This window comes from Heteronotia binoei, chromosome 8 (genome assembly GCF_032191835.1).
Source record: "Heteronotia binoei isolate CCM8104 ecotype False Entrance Well chromosome 8, APGP_CSIRO_Hbin_v1, whole genome shotgun sequence".
Classification (NCBI taxonomy): Eukaryota; Metazoa; Chordata; class Lepidosauria; order Squamata; family Gekkonidae; genus Heteronotia; species Heteronotia binoei.
Window position 1 is genome coordinate 69573531 of NC_083230.1, and position 24285 is coordinate 69597815.

Below are 24285 nucleotides of genomic sequence, written 5' to 3' on the forward strand. Positions count from 1 at the left end.
GTTTATTTCATATTTTTCTGCAAACAAGGGGCCCTTGTTTAGGTTTTTTTCCCTTCACAGTTCCAATCACCAGATTTAAGAATCCAAAACTGGTTTTGCTATCATCATAGATAATGATTCCCCGATGGTTGTGGCCAAATGGAGCTCTTTCATTGGTTAATACTCTCAACAAATAATTGGCCCATCACGCCTCAGCATTTCTGGCTGACTCTCCTGCCCCTGCCTACTGCAGGCCCAGAAATGTTGAACATACCACAAAAAAAAAGTCTTTCTTTAGAGGCACATATCTCCAACTCTTCTCTGTGTCCTCTCTGTCAATCAGCCTCATGAAAAGCATTACTGGCAACAGACCTCTTCTGCCCCGTCAACAGCTCACACAGCCAGCCTCCCAGTGCACACAATCTGAAGGCCACAGAAGTAGCCAGGGAACCACCACCTCTGTGATATAGCTAAGCAACAAGGCCTGGCCCTAATGGGAGCATTTCCTCACAGGCCTTGGCTCTTTCCTATCACTCCCTCTCTCCTTCCTCTCCTCAGCCCCTAGCCAGAGGCTGTTGCTAGGCAACCAACTTCTGTCAGTAAAGCAAGAGGCCTCAGGTGAACAGAATGGCATACAGTCCACCTTTCAAAGCAGGTCTTTTTGCCAGGATGAGGAGAGAGATCTGTTGTGATCGCAGGAGATCTTCAGGCTCCACCTGAAGGTTGGCTACCCTAGGCCTGGCTGCACCCTCTGGGTGATTTAATGACATCTGACTTGCATGACCTAACTAAGCCGATCTGCTTGCTGCTATTCAGCAGCACCCTCCCCCCTCATGACAGTCATTGTGACTTAGCAGTTGCCAATTCCAGGTTGGAAAATCTCTAGAGATTTGAGGGGTGGGGCCTGGAGAGATTGTGGGTTTGAGGAGGGGTGGAACCTCAGACAGGCATAATATATCATAGACTCTACTCTCCAAACCAGCCATCTCCACCTGGGGATTTCCAAGTGAGGGCTGGAGATGGCTCAGAATTACAACAGCTCTTCAAATGGCAGAGATCAGCTCCTGGGGAGGGGGGGGAGTGAATGCCTTCACTTGGGTGGATTGGAAGGCAGCAAGGGTGGGGGGGCACTTGGCCAGAGCCTCTTTCTAGAGCCATTGTATTTTTTTCCCACAACGGGACTTATTCCTAGTTAGAATATAAGTTTACTGACTACTATAAATTATTTGGCAATTAGTTGCTGCTACAGAAACATGAGAGAAATGGTACTGCAGGTTGTAAAAAGTAATCTGTAAATCAGGGGTGTTGAACTCATTTGTTATGAGGGCCGGATCTGGCATAAATGAGACCTTGTTGGGCCGGACCAGGCCGTGTCAGGCTGGGCCATGTGTGTACCTATTTAAAATTAGGTAGCAAAAATATAAACTTTTTAAAGGACACAGACAAACATGACTAAAGATTTATTTAAAAAAGAATAAAACATACTTAAAACATTAGCACTTGGTCTTAAAGGTGCTTTCTTCGTATCTCTCCCATGGGATCCAGGAAACTGGGCAAAGGAAGCTCTGGCTCTTTCCCTCCCTCCCCAGGGGACCAGGAGGGGGAGGAGCCTCAACCAATGGAGAAAATTGAGGTTTTCCTCTGTAGCTCCTCTGCGATCTTGAGCAAGTCTTGCAAAGCAAGTTGAGATGCAGAAGGAAACAAGAGAGAGGGAGAAGGAAGCAGACAAGACCCAGTTGCTCAGGGGCCTGATTCTGCCCCCGGCCTGCATGTTTCACATCCCTGCAAAATCATCCAGGGCCACATAATAAAGGCTCTTACACAGATGCAAAAATAACATGAAAAAGCTCAATCTGCCAGCCCCGTTGTACCACATGTTCTTCTGTGAACAAAAGTTTATTCCCTGAAAAGAGAACTATTACTCCTAAAGCTATCTGTGAAGTATGTTAAGTACACATGCTAAGAAACACATACTGAGTACACATGCTAAGAGAAGTTTTAACTGAAATCTAGATTGACAGTACCTATAGGAAGCTGTTCCTCGTTTGTATAGTACTACAGAGTCCCATATACAAGGAATTGGCTAGGAATTAAGAATGGGATCAAGAAAGGTATTATAAACCAAGCCTGGATTTGTAACCATTCTATAGTGGGAAAGTACCATATGTTCCTGCTGGCTCTTGCTCTTGCCTGATATGGCAGGTGGCAAGACTTTCATGTAAACTTATACTTCCAAGCACCCTACTTTACAGACAGTGGCTGGCTACTAAAGCCACCTCCTAACCCATAGGTAACAAAAGGAAATCAACTTTAAAAACTAAGGTATTTCCCTACTGGTACCTTCCTAAGGCTGTTTAAGTTTAGTTTTGGTTTTGGCTGCTGCCAGGTGGTAAGCATTAAACCAATGAAATATCTCCTTAGTGTACAGTACAGGCAATAAATTAAGGTACTAAATAGTTATACTTTAGAAATCTAGTGAACTATGGTATTTATATAATGAATTGTGTAGCAATAGGGCCAGAAATGCAGACAAATGGGCAAGACCTTTTCATTGAATGAGTGTTACTTTATCTGGATCCAACATAATCCAGTCACAACACTCTTTTGGCCATTAAAACTCCAATATTATTCAGTGTAAGATTGGTATACACAAAGATCTCACCCTTAAGCACAACTATTATATCTCCCTTCTAACTGGAAGAATTGGAGCATTTGTTTTCTTAACATTACACAAAATATACTAAGAGACCAACAGGTCTTACTAGAGTGGGGGACTTACTTAAAATGAGAAGCTCACTGTGTAATGAATAATCACTCTTCCTTTTATTTCAGTGTCATAACATTACAGTCAGAAGATGTTAAACAGAACCTATCAGGCATTTCAAAATAACCCTAAAACAGCAGGAATGTACATTAAGCTTACATACACATAATTTGTGATTCAAGTCACCCATGAGATGTTTTACAGGAACCATGATGTGCTGGAAATACTCTTCCTTTAAAAGCATAAAACTACATTTGTTTTAAGTCATAATCATACTTTAACAGTCAGTATGGTTACTCATCAGTTAAACCATCTATCCATGCAAACCATGGATGTGTGTGTCACTTGGGGAACCTTCGTTTCCTTCAAGAACCTTACTACAAACAGAAGGACTATCTAATGCTTAATAAAAGTAGTTACTGCAAATTTGATTTTAATTTAAGTGTAGGGATCATAAATAAACCAGTATAAAACATTTTTGGACCTGTTAATTATCAGCACCAAGAAGAGGAAACACACCTGCATTGTAATTCAGTAAAGGAACTCTTCCTACACTGACTAAAGCAAATGCATTTCTCTTTTATTACAAACCTAATTTAGAGATTATGGAATAAGATTTGGATATTTGTATGATACAGCAGTCCTTTTAGAACTCAGTGGAACTTTTTCAAAGTCAATGGGCTACAAATCAGTTTTACAGCCTGGGCTTGCTAAAGGGGCACACACAGAGCATAGTTTTTACATCAGATAAGGTCAGCAATTCCAAAACTACACAGATAAAATTCAGGCACCTTCAATAACTTGACAGTTGTATTCCTACATTCAAAAAGGGACAACTCTGATTTGCAATGCTTGCAGTCAGAAACAAACTACAGAAGATATAGCAGATTAATAGTAATGGCTCCCCACTTTAAAACAAGGTAACTGCAGAATAACCCCCTCCTCCAATATCATTTTACCATTTTAAATCATGCACACACTCAAGTATCTGCCCCACTGGGCAAAATTTAAAGGTATCCACATCCAATTTGCCTTCCCCATAATCTTGCAGTTACTGTTGTTTTTTAAAAAATGCATGATCATTTCATGTAGCTTGATCCTTAGTTGAGATCAAGAGTTTCAGATGCAAGTCAAGAATTCATACACTTCCAGAACTTGAGCTTGGGAGTAATCTTTGTGATCACAATCACCATTTAGTATAACAGAGATGTACATTTATGGAGAGTCCTCTCTTAACAGATGCCCCCACAAAATACATTCCCTAGTTTAGAATGATTTTAGAATGAAGTTTTCAGGCCTGGCACAAAAGCCATTTAAAAGACACACCCACATTTTCATAAGCAGCTAATAAGAGAACTCTTGGAAATGTGAGTATGTTTATTTCAGTAGAGCATAGCATAGAAATTAACTTGGTGTGGCCAGATTGTAAATTTAAAATCGCAATTCAGACAGTTATTTCATACACATATATTTACCCACATGCAAGATAAAGAGAGACACAATGCAATTAAATACATTTAAGTCTAAATTATTTCAAGAGGAGAAATTTCAGCATGTGCTGAAAGTTATCCTCTGCGCATTTACATGGGAGTAAGATTCCTCTGAACTCAGATTTGCTTTTACACAACTATGTCTAGGACATGGCTGTAGCTTTCCCACTGAACTCAGTGCTTTGATTGACTTATTCCCTGGGTCTAAAAACTAAGCAACATTCGATCAGTACAGCTTGCACATATTTCAGACTTCAACATGCTGCTATATAAAACCGTTTTTAGAGGAAAGTTTTAACAGCATTTCTTTCTAGAAATGTATACATTTCTTTCTAATATATTCCATCTATCCCAGAAAGTTACAAAACAGAGGAATTCTTCTGTGGTATGGGGAAGAAAAAGTATAGTCCCACAGTAGAAATACTTCGCATGTCAGGAAAAAAATAGTAATGTATTTGTGAGTTTCAAAGTAGACAATACAAGATCACCAAGTATGTGAGTATCCAAGTTAAAGAAATATTAAGGCTGCAATCCTGAGCATGCTTAGTACAGAATAACTTCTGTTGAACTGAGTAGCATCTGCTTCTAAGTAAGCATGCTTAGGATCATGCTGCAATGCAAGTATGTATCTTTATGTTCATTCATGGATATACACAAAAACTTCAATACTTGTAAAGTCTGAGAGCATATATCATAGCTCTGCTTATTACTCCAATGTGTCATTTCTCAATGACAAAAAAGGGACCAACTGCTAGGTAAGATGCAATCTAACAAAATCTGAAAACTGGCTGTAAACAGTTTTTTAAACGGTCCCTGTCTTGCCAAAGCTGATCATCAGGTTTTTTCATGCTATCATGCAGTCAACTTGAGGGACAATACCATCACTAAAAGCACTTTGTTGAAAACGATATTTTAATAGATATTCTTTATCTTACATTAGAGCACAATACATACACCACATTCTATAGAAACCCCAGATACTGCTAGAATACGTATGATGGAAAGAGAATTTGGATTTCAATACCACTACCACTCCTGAACTGCAAGACAAACATTCCCCATGGCAAGCTGGCATTATACTGGCCACACTGAAAGCACAGAGATCAGAAGGTGGTCAAGGCAAAGGAGTAGGGTCAGAACAGTAAATTTTAGAAAAGCACAGGAAGTTGAATGAGTCAAAATAGGCTCCCATGAGATATATACATTTTTATGTAATGGTTAAAAGAAAAAAAGTGAGTGATCTGTATCTAATTAAAAAATGATCCAGAAAGTGGCTTAAAGGTTTGCAGGTAAAGCCAGAGTTTTAAAAGCCTAGCTGCAAATGCCTTAGCAATCAGTTACCTGGACTGTAACATCTCACTTTATGCAGAGGATTGATTTTTTTTTTTTAAAAAAGCAAGTTCTCTAAATGTGTAGTCTGATACCAGATAATAGTTAGCACAAAACAGACAAGTTACATATACACCCAAAACTGCTGTTTGTTTTGCTAGCTTCCTGCTTCAGTGGTACTTAATATTGCAAGTACATACACATCAATGATGTATCTAACTTAGTTGGACTCTGACAAGCGATCACGTTTACCAGAGGCTTTTAAAAAAACACAACAAAAATATTATGAATACAATAATGTTGTATGGCCTATTAATACAAGTCAGGAAAAAAATCCAATATTTTACTACACCTGTCAGGCTGGTGAAAATGAAAGGTTCCAATCTAACTTCATTAAAAAAATACGATTGTCACAAGTGAAAAAAGAACACAGCAAAACAAACTGTACAAAGGCAAAGTAGAATAACAAAATATTTTACTAAAACATAAGATTTACAGAAGATTTTCCAGACAAGCCATACAAAATGGTCACAAGCTTTTCCTTGAAGGGAGGGTTTTTACACTTGACAGAAGAATCACAATATTATTAGTGATGGTGATGGATGTTTAATGTTCCCATTTTTTGTTCAAACAACCAAGCTTGTCCATCTACAGCGTCTAAGTTAGACTTGGCTAGAGGGCAAATTCTAGAGTATAACTGGTTAGCTGCTTTAACCAATGCAATTAGCATCACCATAAAAAGGGGGAGAAAGGGCCCACACAATTAGAACAAAAATCCCTGCAGCTAACCCTGACTACTTTCATTCACAGTGCTTACACTTAAACCATGATGGGGGGGGGGGGAAACCTGTTAAAAGCAGAGATCTGTTACTGCTTTTAAACAATTTTCACAACAATCCCGATATTTCTAGCCTCTGCTCATGCGGAACAGGAGTGAATTAGGACAAGACACAGATTTGCTAGTGCGCATTTAAATCACCAAAGAACTGATGTCTGGGTTTTTATTCTGTAATGTTTTCTAAGACTGTGTCCATTAAATGCAAACAAAAAAGGAAGAGGTCTTGGCAGAACAGGAAAAAGTGATGCACACTGTTTCAGAGCACATTTTAAATATTATTCATGGCATATAGCCTAGTCCATGCTCTAGCTGTAAAAAAAAAGAAAGAAATATGTATTAACAAATAAATCATCTCACAGTTAATCATATAAATATTCTCTGATATCCAGGGCTCTTTTTTGAAGCAGAGCCTGTAAACTCTTGGAGGATTGGCTACATTAGGGGTGTGTGGCCTAATATGCAAAGGAGTTCCTGCTACAAAAAAGCCCTGCTGATGCCCCATCTCCCCCCCCCCACCGAAGACTCATTAGTGTGTTGTTAAAGACTACTATTATATACCATTACTGTGGACATCATATGAAGGCGGATGCACCTTGATTTTTCAGCAAATTTTTTTACAGCAGAATTACACTGATAGATGCAGTCAAGCCATGGTAAGCTGAATGTGGCCAGGGATCTCCAACATGACACCCACTGATGTGTATCCTGGTGCCCACTTGTGTCTTCCCCAAAATATCTTCTTTCTAAAGCAAAGATTTTATCCTGTCTTTTCTCTACCTCATTTGAGGAATAAGTGCTTCAGAAGACCCCTAGGAGCATTACTTTAGGTCCATAAAGGAGCACCTATTCAGAAAACCAACTTCATGGTTTGCTTACAACCACCCAACATATTGCCCCCCCGAGTTATTTTATGATTGGCCCCATCTCCTGAGGCAGCCATTTTGCAGTGAAGCCCACCACCCTACTGCCAAATTCCAAAAGTGCCCACAGGATCAACATATCTGGGGATCCTATTATGACATACAACCTCTCATGAACAGATAAGACAAGTCTGTACCATGTCTAGTACTAGGGATGGATACGAACTGGTTCAGACTCAAAAGGCCAGGCCAAACTTTGCCCAGTTCAAGGTGCATGAATCACAGCTCAGGAATCACATGCTCAGCATGGGCCTATCCAAATGTTTTGCTACAGTGCAGAAGCAATCAGAGAAGAAATCCCATCCAGAAGCTTTCGCGTGAAAAAGCTGCTAGTTGTGGTCTTCTGCAGTCCTGGAAACAACAATATGGACCTTCCAAAGATTGACAGGCAATGCTGCTTGCCAATCAGAGACATCTGCCTCCACTCTTCCCAATGGAAGGAGGGGTGTATAGAGGCAATGGAGTTCTGCACATTGTTTTTGTTTGCATCATGTCTTTGGGAGTTCTGGGTGTCCATGAGTTCGCAAAATAACATTGCTGGTGGGCCTGAGGGCATGATACTGGATCTCTTGGCTACAATACATACTGCCACACAAGATTTCTCATCAACATTAGTCCACCAGGGACCTGGGAAATTGCCTTCCCTGAGTTTCCGTGCTGCAATTCCTCCCCCCCCCCCATGTTTGTTTCTCTGCTGCAAAGAGTGTTACTGCTTTTCATTCCCCCCTTCTCCTGGGGCGGGGGGGGAGAACGAGGAGGAGGAGATTGGATTTATACCCCACCCTTTACTACCCGAAGGAGTCTCAGAGCAGCTTACAATCTTCTTTTCCTTCCCCTCCCCACAGCAGACACCTTATGAGGTAGGTGGAGCTCTGTGAGAATTTTCTGACTGACTCAAAATCACACCAGCAGGTGCATGTGAAGGACTGACTCCTCAAGTCCAAACTTCACCGAATTTGATGGGCACATAGAGGAGATCCCCTGTGAGTTGGAGCCTTGTAGACCCCCGGGGTGGCATTTTTCATTCAAACTGTTTCAGGTTTGGTTCACAAACTGGTTTGGGAATCAAGCCAGTTCAGTTTGCAAACCAAACTGTGATTTCCTGATCTGTGCCCAACCCTATCTAGTACTCACAAAAGAGAAGTTACAACCCTGTTGCTTTATAATTTTATAATCCTCCTCTTAAAATTAGCTGACTTAATGTTTATTGAACTATTACCTGTGCGAGCCCTGTAAGATTGCTGGGAGGTTGTAGTCTTACATCAGAAATTACAGTTCCAAGATCGCAAACATTGCCATGGAGACCTCCTGCTCAACTGCTACATTTTGTCATTTGAGCAACTGGCCACTGATGCACTGAAACCAGCTCTTGATCCTTCAAATACAGTCTGCGCTTAGAAAGGTGTATGCATTTCTAAAATCCAGGCATGGTTATCATAATTCCAAAAGATCAAATGTATCCCAAATCTAAAATATATCCACTGTATTAATGTATGAATTCTGGTGCATCTACAAAATTTTTTAATTATGTTCCTAAGCCTATATGGGGGAACTGTTTCATATATCGAATAATTAAGATGTACAATAAAGGTTACACCACCTGTTTCTATGGCTTGGGCTTCATTGGTCTTCCACTGCTCAGCTACATCATTTGCTAGTGGATCATCTGGGTTGGGAGCACTTAACAAAGCCTGGATTGATAGCAGAACTGTACGGATCTGCAAAGCTGGAGACCATTTGTCTGAGAAGGGAAAAGTTAGAGTACTAAAGCAACATTGTTAATACAGAACGTTTCTCTTTAATAGATGACTACAGTATGAAACAACCTGTTAAATATCTTAGTAACTTTAAGGTATGGAAGAGAAAATGTATCACTCTGACGATTCCAAACACTTACCTTTCAAAATATCTAAACATATTCTTCCCAATTTGTCTACGTTAGGATGATAAATTTTGGTCATGAAACGTACTTTCGGAGCTGCCATTGGATATTCTTCCGGAAGGAATAGTTCAAGTTTAAATGTCCCACCCTCGAAGGGGGAATCCTGTGGACCTGCAATGACCACATGAAAATAACGTGCATTGCTTTCATCTGGTTCCGCCTTTATTCCAGGAACAGGTTCTGCCAGCAAGCGCTGGGTTTCCTGAAAAAGGGGGGGAAAGCAATTAAATAGAAACATACTATGCAACTTTCCACTGACAAGAACCATCTTCAAATTGTTCTCATTTCAATACATGTTCCTAACTCTACACAAAACTTCCTAGTAATGAATACTTTAAGATATCAATAAACATAGAAGTCCAGGAGGTTGGAATGCCATGTGATTCCCTACAGTTAAGAACTGCCAATTCTGTGCCCCATCTAATTTGCATGAAGCTGGGTCATTTCAGCTATTAGTACATTTTGTATACACACACGAGAGAAGCAGTGTGATACCGCCTTGTTACAATTACTCTGATTAGCAGGAAAATAAACAGGAATGTATCAGAAGAAAGATCCTGAGAAAAGCCTTTCTACACAGACTAGCAAAGCATAAGCTCTGTCCCCGAGTTACAGTCTCATCATAAAAGAGCAATTTGAGAAACAAGATTTAGATTAGCCTTTCATTAGTAAAAAAAAGTGAAATAATGTCAAGTAATCTTTTCATGCAATTTTAAAAGCTTGATATTTCAAGGCCAATATTTCATAGTTCATATTCTGGATATAGATGTTTAATTTTTTTTAAACTATTCACAATGAAAGATAAAATCAGTTAATTTAAAAAAACACTCAAATGTAAACCAAGACTGCTTTCTCTACTTGTGTGCATCTTTCACAAAAGTTGGGTGGATGCAATTTTTAAAGGAAATGCTTAGCATTGAGTGATGCTGCATACTGAATGCACCCTTATCAGGGATGTGCAAACAGAATGCCCAACACACAATACTGAATAAAACATGCTGCAAATTAAAATTTCCATAAATCTCTGCAGAAAGGTTAATACCAATATGATAATCTTCACAAAGGCACCCCTTGTGTATTTTAAGTACTTTACATTCATAAATGAAGACAAAAGCAGAAAAAAATGTATTTTCAAGTTCTTCTACAAAAAAAAAAAGCAAAAAATTTCCCCAAGTAATTACTTAAAGAATCATTTGACCCTAGGGTTATGTAGTACTCACAAAAGAGAAATCAGGAGGGGTCATGTGGTCTCCTATTCCTAGATAAGATCAAGCACAAGGATCTGAACAGAAAAGAGGAATTTACAGCTGTACTACAGAGGGCTGCAGCCTTGGCTTCTCTATTCCACCACCCCCATTCTCAGATCTGTTCTGTTTGCCAGCTGATATAAGCATACCTTTTCCATGCTTCCAGCAAACCATGTGAGCTGCCTACCAACTGTGGGGGGTGAAGGGAGAAGAGTGCTAGTTTCTGTGTGTCTCTGTGTACCACCACTCCTCAATCTGCCAGCAGATACAAAGAGTTTGCCCTGCCTAGCCTAGAATATTTGCAGTCCCAGATAATGTAAAAATTTTCAGACGAACAGGACCCAAGCTTACACAGACTCAGAAAGTCCTCCAAAGCCAATGAGAGATGCAATAATTGGTGGAAAGTAGTAAGTATAAAAATACCACTCAAGATGTTCCCTTCCAACATCCCAGCCATGATGATGATGACGAATCCTCTCTTTGCACCGGGTCTAGTCACTAGCAAGGTAACTGTCAAACTGCAAGGTTTCTGTCCACTATCAAATGCTGAACAATTTTGTTCAGATCTACAGTCTGTGTAAATGGGGCATGATGCAGGTCAGATGACTGACAGTGAGGTTCAAGCAGTACCTCCCTACTTCTCACTTTATCTCCTGTATCAAGTCAAGGACTGATGAACATGTGCACAAAAGCAAGTTAACATGTTAAGAATTTATGCAAATCTTCCATTTCCTGAAGCTCAGACCGGAAGTTCAGAATCAGAAGCTATGAAATTGTCGAACACTGATTCTAATTTAAAAAATTAATGCTAGATTTTCAAATATACATTCACTGTGATGTGGGGGATACTGAAAAACTAAAGATGGACTAGTTTGGTCTATAGTTGCTACTGAACACACAGTCTAAAGAGGATCAGAGAGTTCAGTGGGACCTACATGCAGCTTACTGTGTGCAGAGGATTGTGGTTCATGTTCAATATACTAATAAAGAATTTAACATTTAGTGCTATTTCTTATTTGAAAATACAGTAATTCCAATGAGAGATACTGTTTTGAGTTCATCTCTAAAAAAATGGCTTTATTTAATTTCTGCATTATAATGCCAAAGCATTAAAACTTGAGTTTTCACTATGATGTTGACAATTTCAATTTTCAACCTCTTCCCCTCTCTGAACAACCCTTACCATTTTCCAAACTAATGGGAGGGGGGGGGGGAAATGAAGATAAAGTCGAGTAACTTTCAGCTCTCCATACAGAGCTGGCATACACAGCTTAGATATGGTTAAACGTCTTTTGCTAGCCCAGTGCAATTTCTGACTTCTCTAGACAGCTGCCTCTCATACTCCGACACAAACTGTTTTTGGAAAGTCCCCTCTTAGTTTCAAAAGCACAGGAGGCAGATGTTAGAGGTAACCGAGTCGATATTGTTCCTTTGGGTTCACGGACCAAATTTCATGATTATTCGGATCTTCTTCTGGACAAACATTGCTAAAATAAACCTAATATTGTTATCTTTTCAATTTCATCAATACAATAATATATACAGTTTAATAAAAACATAACATGTTTCATGTTGTCAAAGTAGGCAAGAGACTACTCAAGTATTTAGCCCAGTTTCCAAATGCACAGGCTTAACTACAGCTTCACGCATTGCTAGAAACACTACATCTCTAACCCTTACGCTAAGCAACTTCTCATCTGCATTTCCTCATCAAGACAGTTTTCTTCTTTCCTTCTTAATCACTTCGCAAATCCACTTTAACCACAAAAACTTTTCAGGCCTTCCCATTCATTAGATGTATCACTCCCTTTCCCACTCTCTAAAGTCCTGTCCTATCTATCTCAGACCACTAAGCAAAAACATTGTCATTTGGAATTCCACACATTACATGTAATGCACTAATGTTAAAAGCAATTTTTATCAAATTCAGGAAGTACCAGAATGAAGATACCTTTCATTTTCCTGTCAATCATTTTCTCTGCTTTGCTCACTGCTTGTTAAGACATATGATCCCCTTTCCATGCCTCTTCATAACTTTTAAAGGAGACAGAGCTATTATTAGAGCTCAGCCACTAGTCAAAAAAGTTTAAAGAACTTGAGATTACTAAACACCTGTCATACATGTGAAGAAACAGTTGCAGATCTTATTCCCTGTCACCTGTTTGTTTGCTCAGTCACTACTAAGCCATTTTACTCCTCCTTGCCACTTCAGTCTGAATCACACGCTCATATATGAACACACCTTAGAGGTTATGAAACTATTTCCTGTCATTGGTTCTTTGCTGATTCCCCCCAATTCATGCAAGAAAAACTGCTGGAGATGGCACATTTCCATCACCATTCCGGTACTTACATGGGGAGCAGTGTTCATGTTTATTTGCTCATATTAAATTATGGAGGAACCAGAGTTAATAAGCTATCCTCTGATTAAGGGCAAAAAAGGAAACCTAGTTACTGTTGTCTCCATATACTAATGGATACTAATATACTTCAGGTATATGGAATACAGAGGATGACAAGTGATCAATACACTGGCAGTATGCAAAGATCCTGTATTATAGCTTCAGTGGAAGCTGTGAAAGTGTTGCGTGGGTAAGGATTTAAAACCAGCCAAGTTGAATAAGGAAAACTGTTTTCAAATCAGCACATCAAAAAAAAAGGAGTTAAGCGTTTTTGCCACTTTTCTGCGGCAGAAATGAGCATTGACAGTAATGCTGACTGCACATCACAGGCTGGAATAAATTACATTTTATTTACTACTGAGAGCAAATTAAACATGTTTAAGTATTTAGGCATTTTTACACATACTTTTGAGATATTTCAGTATTTAAGCATTTGTTACTTTTTATGATGTCTGGAGCAAGGGAGGACGTGACCAGCAGTGAAGTTTAGTGCAAGGCATTGCCCGTGAATTAAGTAAGACCAGGTTCCCACTAGCAAATGATCATTTATGGAACTGGAGGAGAGATACGCGGTGATGTGCGGTGCAACTTCTGACTGAGGAAGGCATGGCTGAAACCAGTCTCCTATTACTCCTCTGAGGAGATATTTCCATGTTATGGAAGAGTACATTCCAAGTACTGGATTTTGGACTATGAGAGAATTCTGTGCACTGGGACTTTTTGTATTCTTTAATGCATTTTTGGTCTACTGTGTCTTTAATGACATTTCCCTAAAAGAATTAAGTGTGTGCTACTCGGATACATTGTATTTTTGCCAAATATTCACCGGGTATCCTGTGTTTACCAAATGCCAATTATCTGTGGCATATATTTTTTTACCACTTTTTGCCTCAATGGGGACCCAAAGCAGCTTACCAAAAATACTCTTTTACATTTTACACATAACAAACAAAAGACAAAAGGTAGACAAGACATCCTGAGTTAGTATCCACCAGGTTAAATCATCTGACCAAGGCCATTGGTTGCAGTCCTTAGGCTGAGAACCGAGAGCCCCAAGGCTTGTCTTTCAGTTCACACCCTCAGATATGCCCAGGCTATAGACACTGTGGTGCCACTATTGAAGCTGAACAAACAGCTGGCATTACCACAACAGCCCCAGAAAAAGTTCAGAGATGAAACTACACGCAGCAAATGGAAATGGAAGAAAGCAACAAGAAAAAGATGATGATATTGAATTTATATCCCACCCTATACTCGGAATCTCAGAGCAGCCTACAATCTCCTTTACCTTCCCTCCCCCACAACAGATACCCTGTGAGGTGGGTGGGGCTGAGAGAGCTCTTGCAGCAGCTGCCCTTTTAAGGACAACTCCTACAAAAGCTATGGCTGACTCAAGGCCATTCCAGCAGCTGCAAGTGGAGGAGTGGGAAATCAAACCCAGTTCTCCCAGATAAGAGACTGCATGCTTAACCACTACACCAAAGAATTTTCAGAGGTAAATCCATGAAGACTGCACCATCTGAGAATCACCACATCAAGGCCATTGTGTGAGATGACATCAAAGACCACTGAGATGACACTGAAGAACATTTAGATGACACTGAAGAGCATCAGCCCGGATGAAATGGAGTCAAAGACAATTCTGCAAGGAGGCCATGTAAGTGCTATGCCAGTTGTGTTAAGAGAGATCGGCAGCAGAGCAAGAGGTAGAGAGTGGAACTTCTAAGGGAGCAGTTGCACAACTGCCTGCACCTTCATTCTAAAGGCTTGCTTCAACATTGGAGAACTCCAGTATATTTTAGGCATTTAGCAATTGCCATTGTAAACACATTAGCCACTTAGTTATGAAGAATGCATAACCAAAGGTGTCAAATCTGGTGAGCTGATCTTGGGATTAGTTCATTAGGAGGCCAAACAGCCTGATCTCCTCAGTCATACAATAATGCACCATTTCTTACCCATTACCTCTGTAGAATCATATGTGTTAAAACAACCACTAACAATTAAGCTCTGCAAGTTCCAGCCACCTGTCTGTATTAGTGGTAACCATCAACAATTGCTTTATAAATACCACAAGCCGCAATGTTAAGTATCAAAATAAAAATTTGAATACAAATCCAATAACTAAATTCTGCAAATATTAACTCAATTTATTCTAGTCCACTTCCTCACCAACAAGGACCCAAAGTGGCTTACAAAAATACCGCATTATAGACAAGCAATTTGAAGACACAGAAATGCAATGTAAATGACCGAAACTAACAAGAAGTTACCCTAAAGGCACCCTAGACCAGTCCTGAGTCCCCCAGATATGCTCACTCAGATCTAGAGGTTGCAAACGATGGGCTAAGAGGCAAGGGCCAAGAGTCCCCTTGGTGCTTGGCTTTCAGACTGCAACTCTTGCCATACCTAGGCTATGTAACTGAAGAACCAAGGGTAAACAAAGCCTAGATCTTACTCAGCTGCTGCTAGCTAATTCCCCACCTTCCTCCCCAAAGAAGAAATAGGGACATGCATAACTCACAGTGGAGTGATACAATCACTGACATGCAGCCCTGGCGCTAGGGGTTCTTCCACTAGAGGCAGCCCTCTTCGCTGTGCTCCCCCACAAGTTCCCTTGGGGGATATTATTGCACACACAGCATGATGATGTCACAGAAAGTGACGTCATCACACCAGGTGAGCAGGGGATGAGGGAGTGACAAAAAGCAGCCAGGCACCGCTAAAACAATACGCTCTTCCGAGACTTCCAAGGAAGCCTCCAAAGAGCTTACTGCACTGTGTAGAGCTCCTCTGAGTCTGCCTTTAAGGCAGACTTTAAGTCTGCCTTTAAGACTCAGAGGAGCATTCTGCATGGGCAAAAGGGAGTAAGGGGGGGGGGGCCTCACAGCACCCCCAGGGCAAGGTAGCACCCTAGGCAGCTGCCTGCCCTGCCTACTCCCACCCGTTGGCCCTGTTGACATGAGGCCACTATCACAGGAGAAAAAGTCAAAGGGAGAGACAGGAGTACCCTGACAGGAACCTCCACATTTCATCTTTATACAAAGAGTTGGCAGAAGGATCCACCAGTTTTTCCAATATATATAGATTCAAAGCCAACATGACTTTATGTCTGTAAAAGTGTATGGAATGATTACGAATGCTCTACAGCTTTCTTTGTTCAACCTTGTAGGGCAATTCCTACAACTCCTCCTCTGTAGGGCAATTCCTGCAACTCATTCTCAACCCACTGTATTTTCTAGACCTTCCATTAAAGGAGCAAACAATTTAATAAAAATTGTTATCAAAGGGCCAACACTTGTTCTGCATTGCATACAAAATACAGCACAAGAGCTGGGACATTCCTTGAAGAGTCTAAACACAATTCTCCAAATGCATAACACATTATGCTGTATAGTCACAAAATTATCACAGAGCCAGATCAAGATTGTGAGCTGAATACCTGATAGCTGAACATCTGATACAGAAGATGAAGCAGATCTTCAAAACAGACTCAATACAAGGGGTTGGATCCAGATTAAATTGGCAGTTGCAGCCACTCCCCTTTCCTGCTGTAGATCTCCCCCCAATACATCATCCTGCAGGCTCCCCTATCCCCCAGGGACAGCATTTTGTGGGGATCAGAAGATACCCCACCATCCACTCTGAATCTCAAAGTGGCTTACAACATCCTTAATCTTCCTGCCCCACAACGGACACCCTATGAGGTAGGTGGGGCTGAGAGAGCTCTCATAGACACTGCCCTTTCAAGGATAACTCTGCGGGAGCTATGGCTGACCCAAAGCCATTTCAGCAGCTGTAGGTGGAGGAGTGGGGAATCAAACCTCATTTCCCCAGATAAGAGTCCATGCAGAACTGTTCCATTCTGCCATGGGAAAATTTAGTCTAGTTCCAACCCAATGTCTCAACTTCATACACATCCCATTTAACAGAGATACACACATTCTGCCTTCACTTATAGTCTGCTATTTTTGTTATTGTTGCTACACAGCTCTTGCAAAGAGTTCTTTGCCACATGCCCAAGCAGCACAGGGGCTGATTCTTGTTTCACATCCAACCAAAACATAAAGCATTCACTTTGTACGATACAGTGTCCTGGAGTTCATTGGCGAAGAACAGAGAGACTTTGGACTGGATGCTCAATGAGAGTTTTGCACTTCTGAGATTCACACATGTTCTTCCCTTCTTGTGACAACCATGAATGGGTAGAAGCAGCTCCAATCTTCCTCATGTCTTTTTCATTTCCTTTAACAACCCTGTGGGTTTTGCAGAGTCAAAAGCATCTCCATAGGAAACAGGATTGGTAGGGAGAAGGCTGAAGCTGCTTCTAACCATGAACCACAGCTGCAGGGAGAAAAGGGCATGTGCGAATCTTGGAAGCAAAATACTCCCACTGAGCATCTGATGCAAATTCCTCATACCATCCACCAAACACAAGGACACTGAAATGCATGATGCAGTTCAGAGACTAAATCATTTGTGATCTCTGTTTAGCTTTGGGAAGGAGCTATAGCTCAGTGATAGAACATCTGCTTTACACACAGGAGGTCTCAGGGTCAATCCCTGGTATCCCTGGGTAATTAGTGTAGTTTTAAGTAATTCATCTAACACTATTTTTTTCAGATAAAGATTCTGCCAATGTCTATGCCCACAGTTTTCAAACTGTGTTATATCAAGATCGAAGCACCAAATTAAAGTATGGTTTTAAATTGTTAGTTTAATTGCTGTTTTTAATGTAATTGTATATTTAACTAAGGAACATAACTGTTATGTAATTGGGGTATTTTTTAATTGTACTATTGTAATGTTGTATTTTATGCTATGTAAGCCGCCCTGAGCCTGCTTTGGTGGGGAGGGCAGGATATAAATTAAAAATTACTATTATTATTATCTTTCTGTATCTCCCAATATCATTTTCTCAAAAGTAAAAATATTTGGATTGTTGGACACAGGGGGTTATCTAGATTTGCATTTAAAATGTCTATCGGTAGTGTTAGAGGAAAACTCTCTTAATTTAATCAATCTACAGTATTTTTTGCACCATAAGACTCACTTTTCCCCCCCAAAAAAGTGGAGGGAAAAGTGTGTGCGTCTTAAGGAGCGAATACTGCAAAAAATTCACACAAATGCTTCTAAATTCACACAAACGGCTCTAAAAACTAGGTGCGTCTTATGTTCAGGTGCGTCTTATGGAGCGAAAAATACGGTAGTTAATTTTAAAAGATCTTTTCTAGTTTGGAAAGCATTGTACTTGGAGGTAGGAACAAAAGTTAAACCCTTATTAAGATTTATGTGGCAAAACAGAACCAATTAATGGAAAGCTTTAGAACTCACTGAAAATCATTTTTCTAAATGAGTAGTACCCAGGAGCTCATTTTATGTGATTTCTGTAATCTTCATGTATGTATAGTGAGTTTTGGATATTGTCACATATTACATATGACACCTTGGATTTTTGGGTTTTTCACATGAAGATCAACAATAAGACGACCAAAACTTTGTTGGTCTTAAAGGTGCCACAGGACTCGAACTTTGTTCTGCTGACTCAGTATAAGGCAGCTTCATATGCATTCCTGTTCATTTCTTTAACTTCCTATCTACAATATCCAAACAGAGAAAAGCAAAGACTCTATACATTGGAACTGTAGGGGGGGGGTTTAAAAGGCTTTCTGTAACGGCAAGAATGGTTATCACCACTAACTTCGCTAAAATCACATGGAAGAAGAAAACTGTAACCTCTCAAAAAGATGTGGCAACTTAGAAAGTGTCATTTATCTCTAGGTACCAGCATCCATGAGCCCCATGGCACAGAGTGGTAAAGCTGCAGTACTGCAGTCGGAGCCCTCTGCTCACGACCTGAGTTCGATTCCAGCAGAAGCTGGTTCAGGTAGCCGGCTCCAGCTTGACTCAGCCTTCCATCCTTCCGAGGTCGGTAAAATGAGTACCCAGTTTGCTGGGGAGAAAGTGTAAGTGACTGAGGAAGGCAATGGTAAACCACCCCATAAAAAGTCTGCTGTGAAAACATTGTGAAAACAACATAACCCCAGAGTCGAAAATGACTGCTGCTTGCACAGGGGACTATCTTTATCTTTTACCAGCATCCAAATTTTAGACTCCAGAGATTTTTTTTTTCAGCTCTGTTTTGGTAAAGATTCATCTGCTTGGGAGTTTAGGTTTTTCTACAGTTTGACATAAGTACAGAGAGATATGGAATTTGCTACCAGAAATTAAATCTGAGGTTGGTATAAATATATTCAATATTAGGTCATAGGAAAAGGAAAGAAAAGGTCCCCTGTGCAAGCACCAGTCGTTTCTGACTCTGGGGTAACGTTGCTGTCACAACGTTTTCACAGCAGACTTTTTATGGGATGGTTTGCTATGGCCTTCCCCAGTCATCTACACTTCCCCCCCAGCAAGCTGGGTACTCATTTTACTAACCTTGGAAGGATGGAAGGCTGAGGCGACCTCGAGCCAGCTACCTGAAAACCCAGCTTTCACCGCAGATCGAACTCAATTCGTGAGCAGAGCTTAGGACTGCAGTACTGCAGCTTTAACACTGTGCGCCATGGGGCTCTTATTAGGTCATAACTGACTGCCAAAAAGGATATCAAGTTTCATTTTCAGTTTTTGATTGATGTTGCACAAAAATGTTTGGTGAAATCTCAAAAAAAAGGGGGGGGATATTGAAAGCCCCTCTAGTCTGAGACTTGGTTTCGATATACTGCACAGCATCTTCGTGTGAAGGCTGCAATCCTAGTCATAACTGACAGTGAGGAGCATAAAATATTACATATTAAGAATTGTAAGTTTATCATGAATACATTGCTTCAAACATTTAAACATTTCCCAAAGTTTTGAAAACTGGCTAAGGATACCTGATCATTCCAGGATTGTCTGTACCTGCAGAGTGTATATTTTCTAATGCTGGCATCCCAGTTAGTCATCTGTGCACAAAATGGACTCCAGAGCCTGTTCATGTGTTAATTTTTCTAAAGTATAGAGCTGATACATTAAAAATTCATATGTGCTAAATAGACTACACTTGTTAAATATTTTAAAATGATAAAACTGTTGACAGTCAGCTGCTTTAAAGCCGAGATAAATAAAACAGCCTCTCATTTTAACTGTCATAGCAATATTTAGGACAGTGTTCTATGCTTTAAAGACTGCCATCTTCTGGACATAGAACAGGGGTCATTGGGGGTCACTGGGGGCGTGGTGGTGAGGTAGTTCCTGCATTGTGCATGGGGTTGGACTAAATTACTCTGGAGGCCCCTTCCAACTCTATGATTCTATTACCAGCACTATTCTCTCTCTCTCACTCTCTCACACACACAAAGCCTTTGATATATATATCTCAAGCCTTGCATTATATTTAGAATTTGTTCCAACATAAGCACTTCTGTAATTCTTGAAAGTGTCACTGGACTTGTTGTATTTTGTCCCACAGTCTACCAAAACTAGCCATTTGGAATTATGTGTACGACTGTAACACTAGTTGGAATTTTCGCAGGAGAAACTGGTATAGTACACGGAGAGAATGAGCTGTGAGCCAAAAAGTACCAGCTCAGAGCCCACAGGAGCCATAAATTCACCCCAAAGCCTCAGGTCCAAAACCATACTCTCACCTTCAGCCGCCAACTGTAATATGGGGATAAAAACAGTATATCTTATGGGGCTACTGTTACTGGGATAATATAAGCAGACTGAATACTGAAAGCACTATGTAATGCTTATCTACTTTGCACAGCTGGAGAAAACTTCAGTACAAGGAAAGTTTCATCCCAAGAGCTCAGCATACAGGTTCAGTCCAACAAATCTTTGCTGCAAGAGGAATCCAAAACAACTGATAGAAAAGTCATTGAAGAAAACCATGGAACAATTAAATCTGAACCCACCTCCAGTCCCACTCACCATTTTATCTGCCCAGCTCAAGGGCTTACGTCTGATTGTTATTTGTCTTTTGCCATTTTTAGTGAATTTAGATTGCATGGCTGTTTTTAAGACAAAACTAGTTTTTACTGTCTTTACTTTGTTGTTACCAGCCCTGAGCCCATTTATGGGGAGGGTAGGATAGAAACCCACATAAATAAAGATGCACCAGGTGAATCATACAAACAACCAAAATACATTGTAGTCTGAGAACTCAGAATTAGATATTTATTTATTTTAGTACATTTCTATTCCGCCTATTCCCTGTAGGACTCAGGGCAGAGTACAACATATGATAAAACAATAAAATACAATAAAAACATTCTATAAACAGACAACTCAACAGCAATCAGATTACCATATCATCACATATTGCCCAGTCTAGTCATCTTACATCACGATATCTCATAGAGATGGCAGTTTTTATTCCATTTCCTAGCACAGATGACAGTGCTGGCCAGGGAGGCCAACCTGATCAAGAATAGACACCCGCAGCCTCAGCTAAAAGCCTGGCGGAACAGCTCTATTTTACAGACCCTACAGAAGGCTAATAAGCCAGGTAGGGGCCGGAACTCAATAGGGAGCTGATTCCATCAGGTCAGGGCCAGGACTGAAAAAGCCCTGGTCCGAGGTAAGGTGAGGAATGGCCAACAGATGTTGGGAGGCCGAACGTAACGACCTCCTAGGCATATATGGAAGGAGACGGTCCTGCAGGTATGTTGGTCCCAGGCCGCATAAGGCTTTAAATGTTAGAACTAAAACCTTGAAGCGAATCCGGTACTCAATGGGCAGCCAGTGCATAAATTTCAGTTGCAACAAACTAATATAGACCTTAACAGCTATTCTCCTTAGCAGGAAGGTCATCTTGTGCTGGCAAGATTATTTTGGAAGGCCATGTTGCCAGAATGACTTTCTGAATCAGGGACATCATGGAGCTGAGCTGTAAGCAACCAGTAGCTGCAAGGTATCAACATCAGGACTAACATTAGGACCCTCATACTCCAACTTGACAGTTCCATTTCCCATGTCTTTACGAGGGATGGGCACAAACTGCATTGGTGCAGTCTAGTTAGTAACTTAACAACAAACCAATACACTAGCTCATGAACCCAATTGGTTTGTATGCCATTTGATGTTTAAACCCCTGCTTTCTGCTCCCTGCAGCATTTTGCAGGAAGCAAAAGTTTTAAAACAGTTGAATAGAAGGGATCACTACTCAGCTGTTTAGTTTAAATGGTTCTGAAAAGCCACAGGGAGTAGAAAGCAGGTTTCCAAACACTGAGCAGTGGGGACCAGAAAACAGGGTTTAAATGGCTCAAAACCGTTTAAGCCAAACAAGCAGCAGTCTCTGCCACTCAGCGGTTTAGAAACCCCTGCTTTCTGCAGCTTTTCACAGGGAGCAGAAAGCAGTGATTCTGTTCTTCATGAATCACAACAAACTGCACCAAAATTCATGGAAGTTCATGGTGGTTCTTCAGTTCATGAACACTGCTTTGCAAACTATGAACCAGCCAAACTTCATGATGAACTTTAATTCATCATCTTACTATGGAATTTGGTGAAGCTCCTTTATTCTGTGAAAAGCCAAAAATGGACCTGTACATCTCATCAACTACCTTAAACTAAAATGGTGATCCATGTTAACCATAGCCCAGTTTGGCTGAACATAAAGATATGGTACATGGTACTGAAGTACAAGGAGCCCCACAGTGCAGAGTGGTAAGCTGCCATACTGCAGTCCAAACTCTGCTCACGACCTGAGTTTGATCCCACCAGAAGCTGAGTTTAGACAGCAGGCGCAAGGTTGACTCAGCCTTCCAAACTTCCAAGGTTCGTAAAATGAGTACCCAGCTTGCTGGGGGTAAAGTGTAGAGGACTAGGGAAGGCAATGGCAAATCACCCCATAAAAAGTCTACCATGATGCAATGTCACCCCAGAATCAGAAACGACTGGTGCTTGCACAGGGGACTACCGTTACCTTTTACTGAAATGCATACTTCTAAGTATTCACGCTACACAGGATTATAAATTAACATGATACATACACTGTACTGCAAATTCTTTTATACTGATAAGTTGTTGGTCACCTTCAGCTTGTACATTAGAGCGGCACAGAAGCCAAAGTCAGTCAAGCAGGGTAACATTCAAGAAAAGGAAAGGAAAGACCTAGCGTATGTACCGTGTAAACGGTGTGAGCGGACTGTCTTATGCAAGGGTTCCTGAGTCACGGCAGAAATTAAGAAAAGCCTCTCTAACCCCGTCGCAGAAGGAGAAAGAAGGAAAGAGCTGCATTACTCTAGAGTAGGCAGGCCACCAGTTCTTCTCTAGCTCTAAAGAAGGGAGTAGCGACGGAAGGCTACTGAGCCGCTGCTTTTCCACGAGATTTCGCTTGCCGCTTCGAGCCGCCTGCAGGGACAGTCGCCAGGTCGCAACACACCCGCCCCGCGAGAGCGCGCGCGCCCTGTCACCGCCGCCGCCGCCGCCCATCTCTCCCCGCCGTGAGTCGAGGGGCGCCGGCTGCGGCGAAGGGACAGAGCCAGCGCTGAGCCTCGCGCAGCAAGGAGAGGCTCAGAACCCAGGCCCGGAAAGGGCCTTCTAGCCCATTCATTCACAGCAAGGCAATGTTCGGAGGCCCCGCCGCCCCCAGTCCCTCCCGCCGGCCGCTCCCGCCCACCCGCCTGCCACAAATGGCGGTAGCTGCCATCTCCAGCCACCCTCTCCCTCCGCGCGCTCTGCAGCCGCCAAGAAGGGAAGCTGCCCGAACCCCCCGCTCACCGGAAGCGCAGCGCTTCCTCCCTCCCCAGGCCCTTGTGCAGGGCTGGCGCGGCCTACCCAGGAGACCCGTCTCTAGCTGCCAAGAGGAAGGAGGGAAGGAAGGGGACAGGCGGCGTGAGGAGGAAAGCGGATACCTTGATGATCCTGCGGGGCAGCCCGGCCATCTTGTCTTATCGGGATTCAGGCTCCGCTGGGTCTCGGCTCCTCTCGGGCTTACGCACTACCGGAAGAGATCCACGCTTCACTTCCTGCAACGTCACTTGGAGTGTTCCCCAATGCGAACTGGAAACTGTAGTCCAGATAAGGCCGACAGCAAAGCAGGACTGGGAAAAGAACGCGCTGTCGTTTTAAAATCAGCTCAAGGCTACCTGGAAAGTGCACCGTTAACTCAAATGTGCCTGGCACAGGCTCATGGCCCCTCCTTCTCTATCGCGCGTGTCTTCAGGTCTTTCTCGAAGGAAGGTCTTTCTCTGTGGTTCTACCTTCTTGCACTTCATCCTCATAACAAGACAGCGAGGCCAGTTAGGCTGGCAGAAAAATGACTGAGTAAAGGTCACCCAATGAGATTAATGGCTGAGTGAAAACATGAGGCAGTCCCCAGTTTTCCAACCACCACCCTGATAACATACAACCACACTGGCTCATCCATGTGTCTATTAGGACAGAT

General features: G+C 41.6%; 1 protein-coding gene across 1 annotated transcript; it reads right to left on the bottom strand.

The window, feature by feature from the left end:
* Positions 1–6020: 6020 nt before the first annotated feature.
* UBE2N (ubiquitin conjugating enzyme E2 N) lies at positions 6021–23940 on the bottom strand. The gene is made up of 4 exons (XM_060245185.1): positions 23753–23940; positions 9218–9464; positions 8921–9061; positions 6021–6709 (listed from the first exon to the last, which is right to left on the bottom strand). Exons 1-4 carry the CDS (start codon positions 23780–23782, stop codon positions 6669–6671), a joined length of 459 nt encoding a protein of 152 aa, XP_060101168.1. The 5' UTR covers positions 23783–23940; the 3' UTR covers positions 6021–6668.
* Between the last annotated feature and the right edge of the window lie 345 nt (positions 23941–24285).